The 19786-nt window shown below is 43.4% G+C and overlaps 3 protein-coding genes across 9 annotated transcripts in view; 2 read left to right on the forward strand and 1 right to left on the reverse strand.

The window, feature by feature from the left end:
- The window catches only part of LOC118503317 (insulin gene enhancer protein ISL-2B-like), a 121616-nt gene extending 113212 nt beyond the window's left edge, over positions 1-8404 (reverse strand). For 2 of the 3 annotated variants that reach the window (XM_036036454.1, XM_036036453.1), the window contains exons 1-2: positions 8223-8404; positions 8083-8117 (exon numbers count right to left, since the gene is read on the reverse strand). The gene's annotated coding sequence lies outside the window, so the exon portion shown is untranslated. Of the gene's footprint in view, positions 1-8082; positions 8138-8222 lie in introns of those variants that run through there. The other variant, XM_036036455.1, reaches the window with a different exon arrangement.
- On the forward strand, positions 86-7440 carry LOC118503313 (sulfate transporter). 2 transcript variants are annotated; one of them, XM_036036440.1, is made up of 7 exons: positions 86-502; positions 3339-3971; positions 4139-4251; positions 4835-5181; positions 5247-5354; positions 5427-5830; positions 5917-7440. In XM_036036440.1, the coding sequence occupies exons 2-7, from the start codon at positions 3937-3939 to the stop codon at positions 6935-6937; spliced, it is 2028 nt and encodes a 675-aa protein (XP_035892333.1). In that variant the 5' UTR covers positions 86-502; positions 3339-3936; the 3' UTR covers positions 6938-7440. The 2 variants fall into 2 exon arrangements, with proteins under 2 accessions (XP_035892333.1, XP_035892334.1); XM_036036441.1 differs by lacking the exons at positions 86-502; positions 3339-3971; positions 4139-4251 and adding an exon at positions 4370-4613.
- Positions 8405-8798: 394 nt separating the features above from the next.
- LOC118503312 (exostosin-1) lies at positions 8799-19526 on the forward strand. 4 transcript variants are annotated; one of them, XM_036036437.1, is made up of 12 exons: positions 8834-9342; positions 10107-10277; positions 10484-11582; positions 12003-12155; positions 12251-12325; positions 12399-12525; positions 12600-12719; positions 12796-13050; positions 13132-13419; positions 13495-13739; positions 14777-14848; positions 14937-19526. In XM_036036437.1, the coding sequence occupies exons 3-12, from the start codon at positions 10711-10713 to the stop codon at positions 15043-15045; spliced, it is 2316 nt and encodes a 771-aa protein (XP_035892330.1). In that variant the 5' UTR covers positions 8834-9342; positions 10107-10277; positions 10484-10710; the 3' UTR covers positions 15046-19526. The 4 variants fall into 4 exon arrangements, with proteins under 4 accessions (XP_035892331.1, XP_035892330.1, XP_035892329.1 ...); XM_036036436.1 differs by having other exon boundaries at positions 10128-10277; XM_036036439.1 differs by having other exon boundaries at positions 8834-9144; positions 10128-10277.
- The last annotated feature ends 260 nt before the right edge of the window (positions 19527-19786 follow it).

The raw sequence follows: 19786 nt of genomic DNA on the forward strand, positions 1-19786 counted from the left end.
AGACACACATGCAAGCGCTCTCTTTCCCCATTATCGGTCTCCGTTTAATACGTCGCTTCAAGTTCGAGCCGAGTCTCGGTAAACAAACGCACTGTAATGACCAAACAACAGCTGAGACAAAAGTAGATCCGTCGCCGCGTCGAGTACGTCTGCGTCATTCAAAGTCGGCAGCGACATTTCGTACGTCCGTGCATTGTCCAGTGTGGCGTGGTGTGCTGTGTGATGTGCTGTGAATCAATTGGTGTGCGTCCATCAAAGAAATCATGCTAATAAATGGCTGCAGCAGTACCACCATCGATCATCGTTGTGTGCGCACATTGATTGAAGTTCTATCGTTCGAGGTTCACCGATGCCGTGTGAAGCAATTGTAGTTTCACAGCTGATACAAATCTCCCGGCCAAACCAAAAACAGAAGAAATGACAGTGATCAATGCAAATAAGTGAATGGAAAAGTTTTGATGATTATGCAACGCGTGTTTTACTGCCCACCGTGTGGCAAATTGTGAGTATTGCCGTCAGTATCCCTTATCTATCACTTGTTGCCACAATGTATATCAGCAAACTGTCATTATTGTCAGCAGTGCTTGACACCTGTTTTCATTTGATTTGAACGTTGATGATGAATGCTGCAATAACTGGTCTTTCGAATATTATCTTACGCATCGTGGTTATTAATACGTTTGGCGATAAGATAACCAAATATAATTTATTCCAAATTGTTACTTCTTTCATTCAATTGTGGACGAGCTAATCTCCAAACACCGTACGTCATACCACGGAGTGGTGTCAATTGCTTGATTTGTAGAATCTGCTCATGAGTTGATACATTTTTAACACACACAAGCTTCTATTTACTGCAATTAAGCCACCCCGCTCTTAGCTTTCAATTTTGCATAACGTTACTAGCTACATGATCGTTAAGCTAGCAATGCTTTTGTAACTTGGAATAGACATTAGGTATTTGCATACCATTCGCTGTAATAAAAATTGGTATTTAGCGTTATCTTCCGCTATGTTTGTTTTCCCGCTTAGCAACATAATGTCCCAAACGGACACTAGCATGGACCTTCAAGACGATATTGATTCAACAAATAATCTAGATGTCACAATAGCTCTTGTAATTTTATTCAATTGACGCATATTGATTAAAATCAATTATCAATTCAGTCCCGGTACCGCTTTCGTTCACTGTTTGAGAACATCTTTTAATAATAGAATCAAATGTGGCCTTCCAATTCAATTGTTCGTTTTCGGACTGACGATATGATAGAGCTCAATCAATTTGTGCCTGTTTGGAAATACTCTGCACTATTTTCACAAACATGATTGCTCGAAACTTTTTCTATACTATTTTTTAACCTTAACGTGGAGTCTGATTAGCTACTCGTTTAGCTATCTGTATGAGGGCTCATGCCTCAAGCTCAAATTTGAAACATTTTTTCCTGAAATTTCCCTAAGTTTTGTCAAACTTTGTATGGCTTCAATCATATAAGAATTGTTACACGTTCGCGAACTATTACGGCGGTCGGGTGACCAACGCGATAGCGGCACCGGTCTTCAGCGATCAAATTCCATCCGACTCCGACTCCCAGTACGCAGGAATGACTTTACTCGTACGCAGCTGCGGATAAAATCATCTAAAGGAAAGCCACAAATGACAGGCAGCGACCAAGGAAAAGCAGGAATGTTACGGAAAATGTAAATTTTACGAAAAAAAAAACAATTTCACCAGACCGACGAGCCGGTTGTTCCACTCATTTGAACAAAAATATTCAAAGTCAAATTTTAATTTCATTTTTTTAAATAATTCAAAGTGCGACAATCATTTTCTATTTTAGAAATTTTGGTTAGTTTTGGGGATAGCATTAATTACTGCCTTTCCTGTAGGCAACAACTAAGATCTGCTTTGTCGCTAATCCCACTTGAATGCACCGGTGGGCAAGAAGTGTTTCTCAGAGTGAATAAAAATGTTATTAAAATAAAAATTGTAAATATCGGAAGCACAGATATGTTACTGCAATTTTATCTACTTTGTCGAAATTCCGTCGAAACTTTGTACATTTCTAAGTCTCTATATTATATGGCCCAAACCGAGAAATGTTGCTTTCTAAATCCTACGATCGCGATCAGCCATTAACTTCTTTGATTATTATTATTATAAATGGCGGTAGCGACTTTCACACAGCAGGACCGAGTATAGACCGTTGCCCCGTAGCAAGGACTGACTTTCCGGTCATGCGGTATCCTTAAGTCTAGAATGCCAAAAATGGCAGGCATTACCAAACAGTTAGTTTAAACCAAGTAGGAGAAAATTTTTTGTGATTACTTGTTCGCGATGAAAAATATAGAACAAGGTTTTTTTTTTGTGTTAAGACATTACACCAATCAATCAATTCCTCGCTCCGACTCGACTCAATCATTCCTTGAGTGAATCGTGGCATGAAAGAAATGATTGTGTACAAACCGAACATCTAATCGCTTAGATTGCTGTCATCATTGAGTTTGCATGCTGCCTGGCTAAGAACAACCCCAGCCGTTGTCGGTTCAATTACCGCATTCAGGTGTTTCCCATTAGCCTGCTCATTCAAGATCAAAACTTCACCAATTCAGGCATGTGTTGCGTGCGACATTGGCAATGGCGGGGAATCCGTTGTAGTATTTAAATTCACGCGTAAGCGATTTGAAGGATTTGCAACTATTGACATGTAAGGTCCAGTAAGGTGCATTTCGCTCCATCCGAACATTGACTGCAACAAGTGTCAATAACCAATCGTGTGGCGGAAGTCGTTTTTTACTAGCTGTAACCGATCGATCGTAGCCCATAGTTCAGTCCAAGGTGCCTCATGTCATCCTTTTAATTTTTACGACTGTCGCTTGCACCGAGCCTTGAAGTGTAACGGAGCGCCTAATCAATGCCCGATGTGCAGTCGGTGATGCGATTCAAAATCGAATGGTTTCTAGCTCTAACACAGCTGCTACTTGCTGGGATCATTTAAACATGCCACAAGCAGCACACAACGTTGCTCTCTTTACGTACTTGCGGGTAGTGTTCAGAGATGTCAAACATTCAATTACATCTATTAGAAACATGCAGCGCCATGGAACGCTATAAACGAAAGCAAATTACAAGGCGCACTACCGTATTTACAAGATCAACCAACCTCCAAAAGCCAAGTGTAACTGACCCGGGTTTGCCAACGCTGCTATCGTCTCTGCTGCCTCACACACTATCTTGTAAACGCGTTATCTCATACTTCTGAGAGAGGTCCGAATCGAACCTCTCCGCTACTCAACTCAACCGATGATTGTACACAATGCTATTTCGCTTCGTTTTTCAGAACGTGTCCGACTGTTATTGTGGTAACAGCCAGCAGCTGATCGTCGTCGGGCAGCCGACAGGAATTTACCGGATCATCACCCACAATCAGCAGCGCGGAGATCGTGCGTCCCTAATTAATCGCCATCGCATTTTAATCGGTAACGATTGAGCTCAAGCCGGATTGGTCGGCCGAAATCTGTGGCACAATTTAACTATCTACGGAAGGAAGCAGCAACAGCACCACGGCCGCACTGGAACCGGGAACCCGATCGAACTATTTTTTATCAGCGTCTAATCTTACGGTGAACGATCGCATCATCGATTTGACAAACGCAACGCGCCAAGTTTACCAGCGTTTCGTGGCTGTGGCGGGACGTTATGCAAGCGTGAACAAGTGAACCATTTTTCGCTGCTCGTCGATGCCGGACAGCGACGCCGTGTGAAAAGAATATCGTTGCCAATCGAGGTCGCGTCACCCTTCAGGACGCGGATAAACGTGTCACAACGACGTTTGACTTGTGCTGTGAGCAACAACAACAACAACAGAGAGACAAAAAAATCACCACATCGTGCGCTGTACTTTTACAGTACACTGCTGCAGCCCAGTTGGCAACAGTATGATCAATCAAAAAGCGCCTCTCGAAGATGGCAGGTTCGTACGAATATTTTGCTACTCTTCATTCCTCTGATTCCGGAGCGTCACGGAACGGTGTGGTGAAAATGTGTATGTGTGAGGTGTATTAATTGTTTACTTTTGCTATGCTCTTTTGCATGTGTATCCGCCGCCAAAAAACTCATCATTCCTGCGATGCTGTGCAGAACATCCAAAGAAAAACCGCAGTACAGTGAGCTGTCGTATCTCGTCACCCGGCAGTGCCTGCAGCGGGAAGACCTTAATCAGCTTTCACAGTACGATAGACTAAAGCCGACTGGTAAGTGTATGATGCTTCCTCGGGTTCTACCTAGTGTGCTTTACGATAAGAGCAAACACGGTTCTTCTTTGTGTTTCCTATTCATTTCTTTCAAGAATGCATAACGCTGTTTGATCTCACGGAGCACTGTGCAGCTAATGGAGTAACGTAAACTTTTTAAAACCACCTAAACTGTATCGGGAACCGTACTGAATATGTTAAAAGTGTAATACGTGGAGATACTGTGGCAATGAATCATTAGCAGCAAACATGTGATATTGGCACCTTAATGCATGGAGCTCAGCCATTTTTTTTTACCTCATACCGGCCATTACCAAAGTTGATTATTAATTAGCACTAGATGAGCAACAAAGTTCGCACCGGTGAGACCTTTTGATAAGACGTATGCACGAGATTGCAACAGTTGACTTTTTGTCTATTTCATTTCTTTGCGCAATTTTTTAAAGCGTTTTTCAGGTAGTTTTCTAGTTGATATGACTATTTTGATAGACAATGGCTAGTTCAGGTTAAAATATGTTTAAAAAGGGATCAATAAGCCAATTTAAATGTACTAAATTTAATCTTCCTCATTTTTTCCCGCCAGCACTCGATTCACTAGGAGCGTCCGTGCGAAGCGTCAAGTGCGTTTCAGCGATCAAAGGATTTTTTCCGATCCTACAATGGCTTCCAAAGTATTCGATCAAAAACGATCTGCTCAGCGATATGACTGCCGGCTTGACGGTCGCTGTACTTCAAATACCTCAGGGAATGGCGTACGGAATACTGGCAGGAACTGCCGCCAACGTCGGTCTCTACATGGCCTTCTTTCACTGTCTGGTGTATGCTGTGTTCGGTACGTCGCGCCACATATCCATGGGAACGTTCGCCGTTACCAGCCTGATGACTGCCAAAATAGTCGCAACCTATTCGACTGTTGTACCGACACTAGCGGTAAGTGTGCTAATGCCAATTATTATTGCTAAATGATAAACGTGTTCCTCTTTGTTTAACCGCAGTCAAATGGAACTGATGGAATAGTACCGGACTTGACTCCAGCCGGGGATGCCATATATACACCGATACAGGTAGCTACAGCAGCATCCTTCGTGGCGGGAGTGTTTTACGTAAGTTTTGTAAGGAACTCGTTTTGGTGACCCATCCAACTAAGCTAAAGATCGCTTCTTCTCCCTCCGTAGTTCATCATGAGCGCTGCGCGATTAGGAATCCTATCATCCCTGTTGAGTGAACCACTGGTCAGTGGTTTCACGACGGCTGCTGCCGTTCACGTGATGGTTAGCCAGCTGAAGGATCTGCTCGGCGTATCCATACCACGCTACAAAGGTACCTTCAAGGTGATCCTTTCGGTGCGCGACATAATCGATCAAGCACCGAACTCAAACCTCACGGCCGTCTACACCTCGGTGGTTGTTATTCTGTTCATGATATTCATGAACGAATACTTTAAACCTTGGCTATCCACCAAGTGCCGATTCCCAGTGCCCGCCGAACTGATGGCCGTCGTCGGTGGTACCGTGGCCTCATATTTAATTGGGCTCGGTCCGAACTTCGACGTGGGATTGGTTGGGCTGATACCGACCGGGTAATTTTTTTTAATGCAGACCGTCATACTATACTGCCCCCGGAGCGCCTCAAATTTGCACATTTGCTAATTTTGATTTTTTGCAGCCTTCCAGCACCGGAATTCCCACCGCTCGCGCTCATAAAGGCCGTCGCTGTCGATAGCATAGCAGTAACGATTGTCGGCTATTCGATCGTCATGTCGATGGGGATGATCTTCGCGCAGAAGGAGAACTACGAAGTGCGCCCTAACCAGGAGCTAGTCGCGCTCGGGTTTACCAACATTGTGGGCTCCATGTTTTCATGCATTCCTACCGCCTGTTCTCTGTCGCGCTCCTTGATTCAGCATCAAACGGGAGGAAAAACGCAAATAGCTGCCGTCTTCTCTTCCATGATCCTGCTGGTCGTGCTGCTCTGGATTGGCCCATACTTTGAGAGTTTGCCTCGGTGCGTACTGGCCGGCATCATTGTCGTCGCGCTGAAAGGCATGCTGATACAGGTGTACCACATCAAAAAGTTCCGCCGTGAAGGCAGTCTCGAACTGTTCGTATGGTGCGTAACCTTTCTTTCGGTCGTCATCATCGATATCGACATCGGACTGCTGATCGGGGTGGTGATTTCGCTAATTTCACTGTACGTGAAGGGTTGGAAAACTTACTACAGTCTGCTTGGAACCGTCCCCGATACCGCTATCTACGTCGACATCGGAAGTCACCTGCGGGCCGAAGAGCTGCCGCATATTAAAATTTTCAAGTACACCGGTTCCATCAATTTTGCCAACAAGAACAACTTCAAGAAAGCACTGTACAAAGAAACGAAAATAATGCAACGTGCCAATGTGTCGCTAGTGCCTCGCTACAACGGTGAAAATACGGGACTGCAATCGACCAAAGCGATCATTGTTGATCTGAGCAGTGTGCCACACGTGGATACGGCCGCGTGCAAAATGTTTACGGAGGTTAAAACCAATCTGGAGCAGCTCAGCGTTTCACTGCTGCTGGCCACACCGGCCGACTGTGTGTACGATGCTTTGCTGCATGCGGAATCGATCGGCGAGGGCGGTTTTAACATCTTTCCCACAATCCACGACGCGGTCATCTACGCTCAGGGAACCGAGTCTGCCGTGTAACGTAGGCTCGCATAAATCATTCGATAAAACTGCAAAGCAAAGTTATGTGTGCCTTTATCTACGAACAAATGCGCGCAAAGCAACTGTTCTCGATACGACAAAGGATTAACCTGATAGAATTAGTCACTAAAGCACCGTGTGGATGATGTGATGATACATTTGCTCACCCATTACGATACAGACTTCTGGTTCGTGAAGAGAATGCCGACCGTATAGCTCCAAAGCTCAGGATACACTAAAAAAGTACTTTATGTTTTATGTTAAAACGGTTGCTATTTAAAAGCATCCCTGTTAACGTACTATTTTCCATTCATACAGTTAGGATCAATCCACACGGGTACGCTAGAGTCTCGACCGGTCCCCACGGCATATCGTACATCGTATTTTGACGGTATGATACGATTTCTTAACGTGCATCGATTGTGTAAAACATAGATTAGTCGTAATCACAGACATTAGAAGAACACAGTTTACAATAAACAGGCGTCCTTTTTTATACCTCATTTTTCTCCCTGCATGCGCAATGATTGTCCGTAACATGGTGGACAACTCAATTAAGGGACATCTCGGGGCCTTTTGCGACCATCAAAGGCCTCCGGGAGCCAGGGAGATAGACTTCCATTTTATTCCTTCAACCTGATTGGCATGATAAGATGTTGGCAAGAACGCTGTAGAACTCAAGCTAAGAACATTCCAGGGCCCGTCAACGAGATTCATTTCATCCCTTCAATCTAGCGCCGGAGAGCATTTCCCAATGCTCTAATTTCCTATGTAGCAGAAGCTAACCAAAGCATGGATTAGTATTCTCATACTCCTTCGCAGTATAGTTTATGTCCAAAACTAAGGAATTCCTCACACGAAAATTGGATTCTCCACAGAAAAAAAAATGCTTAGAATGGTTTTGAACGCTGAAGTGTGGAAAAACAATGCTAGAGCCAGTACAATGACGAGCTCTTTGAACTTTTCGATGATCTCACAATTGTGCAGTTCATTAGACTTGCCTGGGAATGACGGTCTGATCATGTCATGAGAATGGCACAGGACGACCGGGCCTGTAAAGTCCTCTTTAGTCGTCTCCATGGATGTGGGGTTTTCGTGTTAGGCCCAATTTCAGGTTGAGACATTGAATTGAAAACAAAGCTTACCTGTAAAAACGAGGATCATCCATTCGGGTTACGCACTGCTTACATCCACCAAAAAAAGGAGGACCGAAAAGAAATGATAAAACATTGATCATGTCTCAATGATTCGGTAAACAGTGAACACAATTCTTGTTGAAACTTACCTCAACGGCACCATTAAACTCATTTATATTTGTTGGTGCCGTTGCAAAACACAATGTAACAACTGCAAATGCATTATACTTTACAACAAAAAATTGCAACTTTTGTGGCCGTTTTTCGCGAAATTCGGGCACCGTTTTCGCAAGAGCTCTTTCCCGGTCTGACGGTTCTATTTAAACTTCCCTGATTCAAATGTAAACAAACTCTGAACATCAATTCGGCAGGTCAAATCAAAAAGTTTCCAAAATTCTTGACACCATTTGACAGGAGCATGCTCCAATTGCATATCTCAGGTACAGATAGCTCCCGCTATACTCTATTGCGCGAGCTCTAGTGAAACAACGAATACTAATTTCTCGAAGTCTTTTGTTGTAGCTTTCCATTTAAACGAGGGACATTTAAATGAACCCCATTCAATGCATCCATATTTTGGTTCGTACCCACGTTGTTCATACAGTACGCAGCTTACGATTCAATAAATCGCATCCGCCCAACTGGAGTACCGCGAGACTCGGGAACGCACTGTACCCCGTTCGAAGACAACCACATCATTTGCTAGACCACAGCCTCAACGACGGCATCAAAGCAACGTCAACTTTGCTTTCTCTCTCGCTCGCTCGTTCGCTCTGCTAAACCTCCTGTCAAAACGTTCTACGCGAGGCGATTCGTTTTTTTCGACGGGATCGTCATCGTTATTGCCCAGAAATTGTCGCGATATCGACTCCGTTCATGTCCTGGCGACGTGAATAACATTATAAACATTTCGTGCTACGTACTCTACCAGTGAACGATTGTGTGCCGTCGACGGTTCTATCGTATACAGCGCGAACCTCGGTGCTCGGTGCTGCTGCCGTGCGCTCTAAGCATACTAACCCCGAGCAAGCGTTCGTCGTGATGTTCTAAACCCGAAAAACCAAACAACTGGTGCGTTTCTTCCGTACGATAAATGCTCACATGCGGTGCCACGCATCTGGGCCCGCCGTGTTTCGACGAACATTATGATGCCGGCCAAGCGGATTACCGAATTCCTCAATCGGGCACTCCGTGAATGTAAACAAAGTGTGTTTGTTTAGTGTGCACAGCCTTCCAGGGCGCTTCGCAAAACGCGCACCGTCGACAATAGTAAGTGAGAAAATCGATACCTACGCCTTCCAAGCTCGAGTAGATACAAACGGGAGGCAAAAGCAAAAGAAACGGGCATGGAATGCGACTGGTGGAACTGATCCAAACATCCACACTAAAGTGCATTCGGCAGGTTCTTCCTCAGAGCGGATGTAGGTGTGGAAAAAATCGATCTTCTTGCAAATTGTTTGCGTTTGCCCCCCCGCTGGGAGTGTGTCTCCCGCCGTTGCTGCTGGCTGGCGTTGTAAATGGATCTGTTTGTGATGCGCTTCGGAATTTGGCCGCTTTATGCAATCTGCAAAATTCATTCCGTCGCTCCTTCCTATCAGGGGTTCGGTGCTTATGCGAGACGATAATGTGTAAAACAGCAATATTGATAGTGTTTCGTCAGTGCCGTTCGTAGCGTTTGCCGTGTTGTTCATTAACACTTTGCCATGGTTGATAATTAGTTAACAGTGTGGACAAATTTGTTGTTTCCATTACTACTAGGCACTTGGCAACATGGGTGCGATTTCACAGCCAGAATTTATATGAAAAACTCCTTTTTACTATGGTTTAAATATGTGTTTGTGGCTAGCATGGTTCAAAACATTGTAAACAAGACTCTTTTTGTTAAATTTACTTGTCTAGGGCACTGGTAAAACCAAAACAGCCGCGAATATTTTTTAAGTTAACACACGTCCGCCTGAAGGAAGAAGTGTCTAATGTTTTGCGAAGGATCGACTAACCAATAAGCTAAAGAGTTGTTGTATTTACTTACAAAGGTTTGTTTTTATTCGGTTCAGCTATATATTGAAGCTCAAGGATAAAGTGCAAGTGCAAGTGCAGTGTGCAAATGCAGTGTGTTATGCTAAAAAATGATGGAAATATGCAGTGATGATATTCGCATTATTCATGAAGAAAGTCTGCCAGTATAGATCTCCGGTACCGGGAAGGTAAACCGATTGCAAAGCGTTTTTAACATGTAACATTTCTTTCTATTTACGAAATTTCGATTTCAACCCGCATTATTTTATCTAGCCGATCCCCCACAATGTAGATGCCGCCTGTACTCTTCCAATCTATTATTATCACTCTCTCTCTCTCTCTCTCTATTCGTCTCTATTGATGAAAGTATATGATCCTCTTCTGCTTCTTGTAGACTGATCACACATGTACGAGCCATTTGAGTTGAATCACGGCAGACCACATTCTACCAACCCTCATCAGGTACACCCTACTCCATCCCCCAAACATGATGTCAATCGGATACGACCATCGAACGAAACACTGCAGCACGAATGATAGACTATCCGTTGACGACAGTCGAAGTAGCGAGGACAACAATCGTTAGCCGCACAGGGCATTCGGCCAGCCGAAATAGGCAAAATGCAGGCGAAGAAGCGCTACATACTAGTGATAATCTGTTGCGCTTTCCTGGCGTACTGCTATCTGGGAGGCTACCGGTTGAAAGGATTGCAAGCACTGTTCCGTATGCGGATTCGCAAAGATCCGGACAATCTACCCTGCTATCATCAGCTGCACTACCAGTACACCGACAGCGCCGAGCGTGCGGACCATGCGCAACCCCTACCGGACGACGATCTTTTCGCTCCGCCGGCGTACGAATCACCGCGATCGCGCGACCTTGCCCCCGTACCGGCGTTCCAGGGTGGTGCGGTGCGCCGCATCACTGACGAAGCAAGTGCGTCGTTTAAATCGTGCCGCATGGAAACGTGCTTCGATTTTAGCAAATGTAGCGATAAGAACTTTTACGTTTACGTGTACCCACCGGAGCCACTGAATTCGCTTGGTGCTCCTCCGCCAATTAGTCAAAACTATCAGAAGATCATTTCGGCCATCCAGGAAAGCCGCTACTACACGAGCGATCCCGCCCAAGCCTGCCTGTTCGTGCTCGGCATCGATACGCTCGATCGGGATTCGCTCAGCGAGGATTTCGTACGCAACGTGCCGTCTCGTCTGCAGCGACTACCGCACTGGAACAATGGTCGCAACCATATCATATTTAACCTGTACTCTGGCACCTGGCCCGACTACAACGAGAACGGGCTCGGGTTTGATCCGGGCCAGGCGATCCTGGCCAAGGCCAGCATGAGCGTCCAGTCGCTGCGGCCCGGCTTTGACGTGAGCATTCCGCTGTTTCACAAACAGTTTCCACTGCGCGGTGGCAATACCGGGTTCGTGGTCAGTAACAACTTTCCAGCCAACAAAAAATATCTGCTAGTCTTTAAGGGAAAACGGTGAGTATTTGTGTTAAAGGAAGCTTCAAACTTGTAAGCCCGTTGCCTTAAAGCTTGCAAATCGACGTGGAATGTTTACAAAAGCAATGCAAATCTCATCGCAACACGAAACCTTGAATTTTTTTTCCTTCAATATCTCTGCTCCAATCCAAAATTATTGCCCATTTTCACTTGACTTGAATAGCAATGAGATACGCCAGCGCCAGCGGTGTGCCTCGAGCAGCATGTGGTACATTAAAAACACATTTTTGGTTTTACGATCTTTATGCAAATGCGTATTGGGTTAATTGTAATGGCAGAAAAACACACGGTGCACGTTTTGGCAAAGTGTGTTTATTTTTCCACCAGAATATCGCACGACCCTATGTTATTTGTTTAATAACTCTTTAAACATCCGTGTGTGTGTGTGTCCCGTTTCAGGTATGTCCATGGCATTGGTTCTGAGACGCGAAATTCATTGTTCCATTTGCACAATGCTCGAGATTTTGTGTTGGTGACAACCTGCAAACATGGCAAAAGCTGGCGAGACCTGCAAGATGCTCGGTGTGATGAAGATAATCGAGAATATGATAGGTAAGCAGAATGCAAAATTATTCTTTCTTTTATGTAAATTAAAAGAAACAAAAACAGTATCGTAATAAATCTATTTTGTACATATATTCCAACAGATATGACTACGAAACTTTGTTACAAAATTCCACATTCTGTCTAGTACCGCGAGGACGTCGGTTAGGATCATTTAGGTAATAGCTGCTCAACGGTTTATCAACATCAAAACAAGTCGTAAATATATACTTTCCCTTTGCGTATTTACAGGTTTCTTGAAGTGCTGCAAGCGGGTTGCATACCGGTGTTGCTTTCAAACTCGTGGGTATTACCTTTTCAGTCAAAAATTGACTGGAAGCAGGCGGCTATCTGGGCAGATGAAAGACTGTTGTTGCAAGTAAGTGATTCGAATGATTGCCGGTTTAACAACACGCATTGACCATTGACTGATGTTCGTCTCATTTTGTGCAGGTTCCGGATATTGTACGGTCCGTCTCTACAAGCCGTATTTTAGCTTTACGTCAGCAGACACAAGTGCTTTGGGAGCGTTATTTTAGTTCTATCGAGAAAATTATTTTTACAACGTTTGAGGTACAATATCAACTTGCATCAACTGCATAGCACGTATACGCCTAACGCTCGTATCAATCTCTTTGCAACGGTTTAGATTATCCGTGAGAGACTACCAGACTATCCCCATCGGAACGGACTGATTTGGAATACGTCCCCGGGTGCACTGTTGACGATTCCAACCTTCGCCGACACTTATCGCCGATTTCCGTTCCTGCTGGATAAGCTAGGCCATACGCCCGGACTGAACTATACCGCCGTAATATTTGTACAGATCGGTACGCAGCTTACACCAAACACGGCTTTATACAAGCTAGTCAAAAGTATTACCAAAAGCCAATACATAGATAAGGTTAGTGAGTGAGCTACTGGCGGGAAGTACCCCGTCGTGAGAGCCATCGTAAAAGCGTGTTTAAACCGTTTTCCTTTGCAGATTTTAATTCTGTGGGCTACCGATAGATCCGTACCGCCGAAGAAACGTTGGCCCTCGACTGGTCACATTCCACTGCACATCATATCGGGCAGCACGAGCGAAGATCGACCAAGCATATCCCAAAGATTCTATCCCCACGAGCAAATCGAGACTGATGCCGTTTTGTCACTGGACGAGGACGCTATACTGAACACCGACGAGCTAGACTTTGCTTACCAGGTGTGGCGCGATTTTCCCGATCGCATCGTTGGTTATCCCGCGAGGGCACACTTCTGGGATGATTCTAAGGTAACAATGATGGTAGTTGCCATCGCACACCTTTGTGCATCTCGTTATATATTTTTTTCTCCCTTTTCTATGAAGAACGCTTGGGGCTATACGTCTAAGTGGACAAACTACTACTCGATCGTGTTGACTGGAGCCGCGTTCTATCATCGGTACTACAACTATCTATACACGAACTGGCTGTCGTATCTGCTGTTAAAGACGGTGCAGCAATCGTCCAACTGTGAGGACATTCTGATGAATCTTCTCGTTTCGCACGTTACGCGCAAACCTCCGATTAAGGTAACGCAAAGGAAAGGCTACAAGGATCGAGAGAGTGGAAGGTACGTATGGAAGCATGTTTGTAGTATGATCGTTTCTAGGAATAGTTACTCTGTTATACTTTTGATTGGTTTAACTATTTGCTCTCGAGAGCAACTCAGCAACTCGAGAAGGTTTGCGCGGCACACTTATATGCCGATCGGTACCGATACGTCATTATTTGTTTATAATTTTTGTTGTGTTTTGCTGTACAAATCATTTTTGTTCCTTTCAATGATGAATGAAAGTCACCGTTGGCGTGAAAAGCGTTACGAATGCTAAACAATGAGGCTACAAGCTTCATTGAACCGAAACCGACCCGTTCCGGCGGTCGAGGTTGTAGCAGCTTTGGTCTTCCTATGGCAGAGTGTCGAGATATGTGCGGACCGTGCGCAGGACTTCGTCTATTTATTATGGCTATGGTTAAGAAGAAGAAGGTTATTTTTGTTCCTTTTACTGTGGTGGTGGTTTGCAATGTGTGCGGCACCTGAATACTAGATCACTGTTTTGTCCTGCAACAAGGACAGGATGACTTCCGCTTGAACCGTTTCGTAACGATTGCATTGAATGAGCTTATTGTTGTACGCATGATTTTTCTTATTTTAATTTTGCAAATAATATGCAGTTTACCGATCGCAATGGAACCGGCGGGATTGATTTGTTTCATTTGGTAAAATCATTCAATAGTACATTCAAGAGAGGAAGAAAAATGTAGGACGTTCTGAACCCAACATCTCAATAGAATCCTGTTACACCTTGCTCAACTAGGGATCGTTTACCAAAGCTATTCACACATTCTTCGGTACTCAAAGCGTACAACAGATCAAATGTTTTCGAAAAGACATTGAGACTCTTCCACCCGTCAATTGGATGAATGCTCCTATAGTGGGTTTAGTGATGATGTGTTATCATTTTTAGTGAGTGACCCCAGTTAATATTTTTAACTTACCTTGTCGCAATCTCCAAGTCTTTATTAAAGTCGTTTGAGTTGACACATATGATCGATCGGAGGGCAACATGTGAACAGCACACTACTGAACACATTATTCTCACATTACAGATCGCCATGGAACGATCCTGATCATTTCATACAACGACAAAGTTGTCTGAATACTTTTGCTGCAGTTTTTGGGTAAGTACACAGCTCCACCATCCAACCATTGCATCCGCCAAATGCTTCTTGAATGAGTAATGCCAATCCCTGTGTGTTTCCTTCTCAGTTACATGCCTTTGCTAAGATCGAACCTGCGACTAGATCCAGTGCTGTACCGCGACTCGGTATCAAATTTAAGGAAAAAATATAGACAGATCGAACTAGTTGGCAGCTAGCGATTTTTGTATATTTATTAAATTAGGTTACACACTTCATCTTCACGTACATCGAACATCGAAACGATTCACGACCGCGCCCACACAGTCCCCCCTTCAAAACAAATCCACCTGCAACAAGGATTTCTTGTTATGAAAGTAATTCGATCGTATCGCAGAGCCAGCATAGGTTGAAAGTGTGAATAGCGGGTGCGACACGCGAAATGGAATAAATCTAATAGAAAGAAGGGGAAAAACAGATAAATAATGTTAATGGTACTTACGGTAAGAACGAACGGTAATTAACATTCATCAATCAAAAGCAGAATGTTAGTGAAAGGGGTGTGAAATACGAAGCACCACCCACCACGGGGGATGTGTGTTAGTACGCAATATTTGATTTTAAGTTTGTTGACCTAGTCGAAAATAAGAACCAATTGCTATGCACGACATCCTGTTCTACATCATGCTCCCCGCGCATATTTTGTACAGTTCGTGAAATCGTGAGTCGGCAAATGCGTAAGTGGACTGTATCGTTCACAAACCAACATGTGTGTAAAACAAACAAAATGTTCACGAAAAACATACGGAAAGGCATTTAAATAGTAGCATAATAGTACAGTAACATAAGATAACAGCCGTGGCGGTTCGGTTAGCACATGAAGTTCGGGTGCATGATGAATATCCACGATGATCCAGGATGTTAGTGAGTAAGTAGAACAATTGTATAGCAATTTGTTAATGTGTTAATCGGAAATCGGAACGCGCATATTTAGGAAAAAAAAAGAGCTTTATGCAGGTCGGTAGCGCACAGTTGCCTGCTAATAATAGCGCGAAACCGCATTTGGCGAACATGCAACATTTCGCGCCATTCACGGATCTAGTGTATTCGGTTTTATTGCTCGTAAAACTAGGCCAATGATATAGTGTTAATGCTAAAGCGCAGCTCAGTGCAGCTTATGTTAAGTAAATCGTGTTGGGTTTATTAGTACAACACACACACAGCACATCTATGTTGCCATCTATGTAGGAGAGCGTGCGTGCCGGAAATGCAGTAGTTAGCGAAGCTGACAGTTCCAAACACATCGATTCATTCATTTGTAAAAAAAAAAAACAAAGCAAAACACAACCACTCCCAAACGATAAGTAATTTTATTAAATCGTTTTTGTAGCGATTCAAAAGCTTTTGTATAAAAGACGGAAAATGAAATATATATATACATACATTTCAATTGGCAAAACAGCGGCTATAAGTTTAACAGCGTTGCGTGTCTTATACTTTTCGCAATGAAAAGCAAACACATTTTAGAGCAGACACACACACACATTTGGTGGCTCGAATGAAATGCAACACAAAAGAAGGGACTGCTGTTGCTACTGGTTGCTATTGTTTTAGAACAATCGCACTCGCGTTTCCTTCCATTCCGCACGATGGTTAACGGTCAGGGATGCAGGTGACAATTAGACACGATCGGAACACGATCAGACACACACACACACATTCTCGATGAGGTGAATCATTTGTGAATTACCATATCCGGCAAACGGTCCAAAAAAAAAAAACAAATAAGCCAAGGGAAACAAATCAATTACAGTGTACGATCCAAAGCGTTGCTAACCATCTACAAAGATCAATGAACAGTGGAAAATCGAAACCATATCTTGTAACCACTATTGCCACGATACCACTGGAGAATAATAGACAGCAATACTAGATATTTGAAATATTCAATTACATTTAAAAGCTAAAAGTGTGTGATGAAGCAAATCAAATCAATTAGCAGGTTGGAGAGTTTTTTTTAATTGTGATGGTGGTTCGGTCATTAATCGTTCATCTGTATTAGGACAATGAAGTTTAAAATTAATTTGGTTGTATGCTTTCCACGTATGCGTAACGATCCGATTGAATTGACTATTGGTTGCGTGGTAATGTTGAAAGCAATTCATTTTGTACTGATGACGGCGTACGCTGGAAAAGGTGCCCGCTTGTCTAAAAACATTTTTAATTTCACGAATATGGATTACCATTTCAAGCCTAACATCTTCTACATTACACACCACAGCCATCGGCATATTAAACTTCTTCCTCTACCTAGTCAAAGGCATTTTTTACAAACTTACGGAACTACCTCACCACGGTTCATCAATATATGCTGCACATGTAGCGCAGCGCTGGAACACCCGAGCCCGAGCTTAAAATTGTTTGCCAGCCAGGAAACCTTTGTCCACTGGCACTGCAATCACTTTGCTCCCATTCACTTGAGTTCTGTTTTTACAAAGTATTGCCATAACTATGCTTAAGGGAAACCGATTTCGCCGGCTCTTTTCCGTATGCCGTAACGCAGCGTGTGGGTGGAAGTTAGTATAATTTTAAACTTTCGCTCATGTACAGTCACTTCTTCATGTGGTTTTGTTCTGGTACTGCACTATCTATCACTATCTGATCCACTGAACTCCTCTTTGTGTGCTAGGAAGAAGGTTAGGAAAGTAGGATTTTTTTACACAAAACTTGACCAAAAGAGAGTTATACGTATTGAAATGGCTGTTCAAATGACGTTTATACGTTTTAGTACACTCCATTCCACTTCACATTACTTGCTGCTTAGGAAAACGGTTTGACGACAAACTCATTTGCATTTGTGTAGCAGTAACAGTTTGAATATTATAAAAATATTCAAGCCCCTTTTTTCCCACATGCATCACCACACAATAATATACGCATAAAGTTCCAGTGCGGAGAGTCTTTTGTGGATCCGTTTTTTTTTTTTTGATAACTTCCACTTAACTGATAAAGTTACAAGGAGTAGTAACTCATTCGTTTTTTTTAGGGAAACCTTTTTTTCCACACATATAATCGCTTGAGTTCCTTATCGATTCGTTTAGAATCAGGCGGTTGTGTTTTTTTTTTTGTTAATCTGCTCACAATTGAATGCGATCGTGCATTTACCAAATCGTCTATTTTTAGACTATCATAATCCTAATCATCTTCATACTGTGTGTCATTCTCATTCTCCATGGTGTGGATTGAAGCATTCATTAACAAGACTGGTCAATAGTGAACAAGAAAAAAAATGAATCCTGAGTTGCTATACTGCAGATATCGTTCAGGTGTGAATGTGTGCGTGTGCGTGTATGTTTGATTACTAATTATAAGAGCAGCCGCAAGAATGTTGACGAAGTTTTGCGTTTCGATGTGCAAACCCGGATCTATCTAGCCTATCAGCAAACGTTTGATGTGGTTCGATAAAAAGCTTTCTTGCTCGATATGCTACGCAAGCCGTGTCGGGCTGCTGCTTCAAACGTAGGGTCTGAATGGAACACGAACTAATCACTAGGAAGTTGTGAACCGATGAATGATGAACCAGCAGTAGTCAGTTCGATTTTATTACTCAATGTTGAAATAAGCATCGCCGGTGGCCTTCCACAGCAGCCGCCGATTGTAGACAGGATGTCGATAAAAAAGATGCTAGCACGTGCTATCAGCAGCTTGTTCCGTCGAACCTACGCCATACAACTGTGCGGTGTCTTAAGTGCAAGCATCCGCGGCCAGGCCCGAGACACGGGAGCGATGATAGCGGGACATTTTTTGCTTTTGTTTTGTGAGCTAAACCGCGCCGCGTTGATCATCTCGCTAGTGCTCATCATCAGTCCAACATACGCAATTAGGCGGAGATCGGAATGGGTGGGCCTAACCACCATTCCCTTTTCTTGCTACAGCGACAATTCCCGACGCGTGTGCCTTTTTGGTTTAACAAACATTCTGGTCGAAGCCACCGAAATGAATACGACATTAAAAACGCAAAAAAAACCCCTAACACAACAACAAAAAAACGCAATGAGTTGAGGGTTGCATTTTTTTCACAAACAATGCCCGATCCCAACACGCGGGGAAGTTATAACAGTGACACGCGCCAGAAGTTTGGCTTGGCAGAAGCGGTGAAGGCGGCGGCGGCAATCCCCCGGAACTTTGCGCTTCTGTCGGCGAGCATTCTAATCAGTTGGTAGAAGACTCTAGCGAAAAGAAAAATCATATCATGAAAAACAAGCAACAAGTAAAATAGCAGAACAAACACAGCAACAACAACAGAGAGAAAAAAAAACAAGAACTCAAGTAAAATGTCATCGTAAGGTACAGCCGTAGTAATAATACTCTTTGATCTTAAACCCATAGACGAACGCTTTTATGCAACAGAAAATCAAAATCAAACATCATACATGAGCGAGATCGATACATCTCTGGGGTTCAGCAAGCAGACCCTATCCAGATCTCCGGAACCAGAGACTTCAGAACAACCATCGGATAGGAAGCGAGTGACGAATGATGTTGTTTTCACGATTGAATCAAGTGCGTGAGACGTGATAGGCAAAATAAAATTTAAAAAAAAACAGACACAGACAGAGGAATTGATGATAAAAGCATGGCAATTCCAACTATTTGTACATTGTTGACGTACATAAAAAAACCGGTAAAGTAAAATAAAACGAAAAAAAAGGTTTTTAAACATTGCTGTCGTCCGATTTTCGTTTAAGGTACTCCGACCATCCGAAATTGACTGCCAGACTATTTTTTGGGGTTTTTTTTGCTGTAAATTCTGAACACTTTCTTTAGCTTTACACTGTTGCACACTTTGCAACACTTCTGCAAGCCTTTCACATCGGAACATTACGAAGCTGCACCGAAAACTCGACCAACAAATCAATTGAGCACAGCATGATCAGTGATCTTTTGTGATCGCGCTCCAGCTGCAAGCTGCTGCTGCTG

The sequence above is a fragment of the Anopheles stephensi genome, chromosome 2 (genome assembly GCF_013141755.1).
Source record: "Anopheles stephensi strain Indian chromosome 2, UCI_ANSTEP_V1.0, whole genome shotgun sequence".
NCBI lineage: Eukaryota > Metazoa > Arthropoda > Insecta > Diptera > Culicidae > Anopheles > Anopheles stephensi.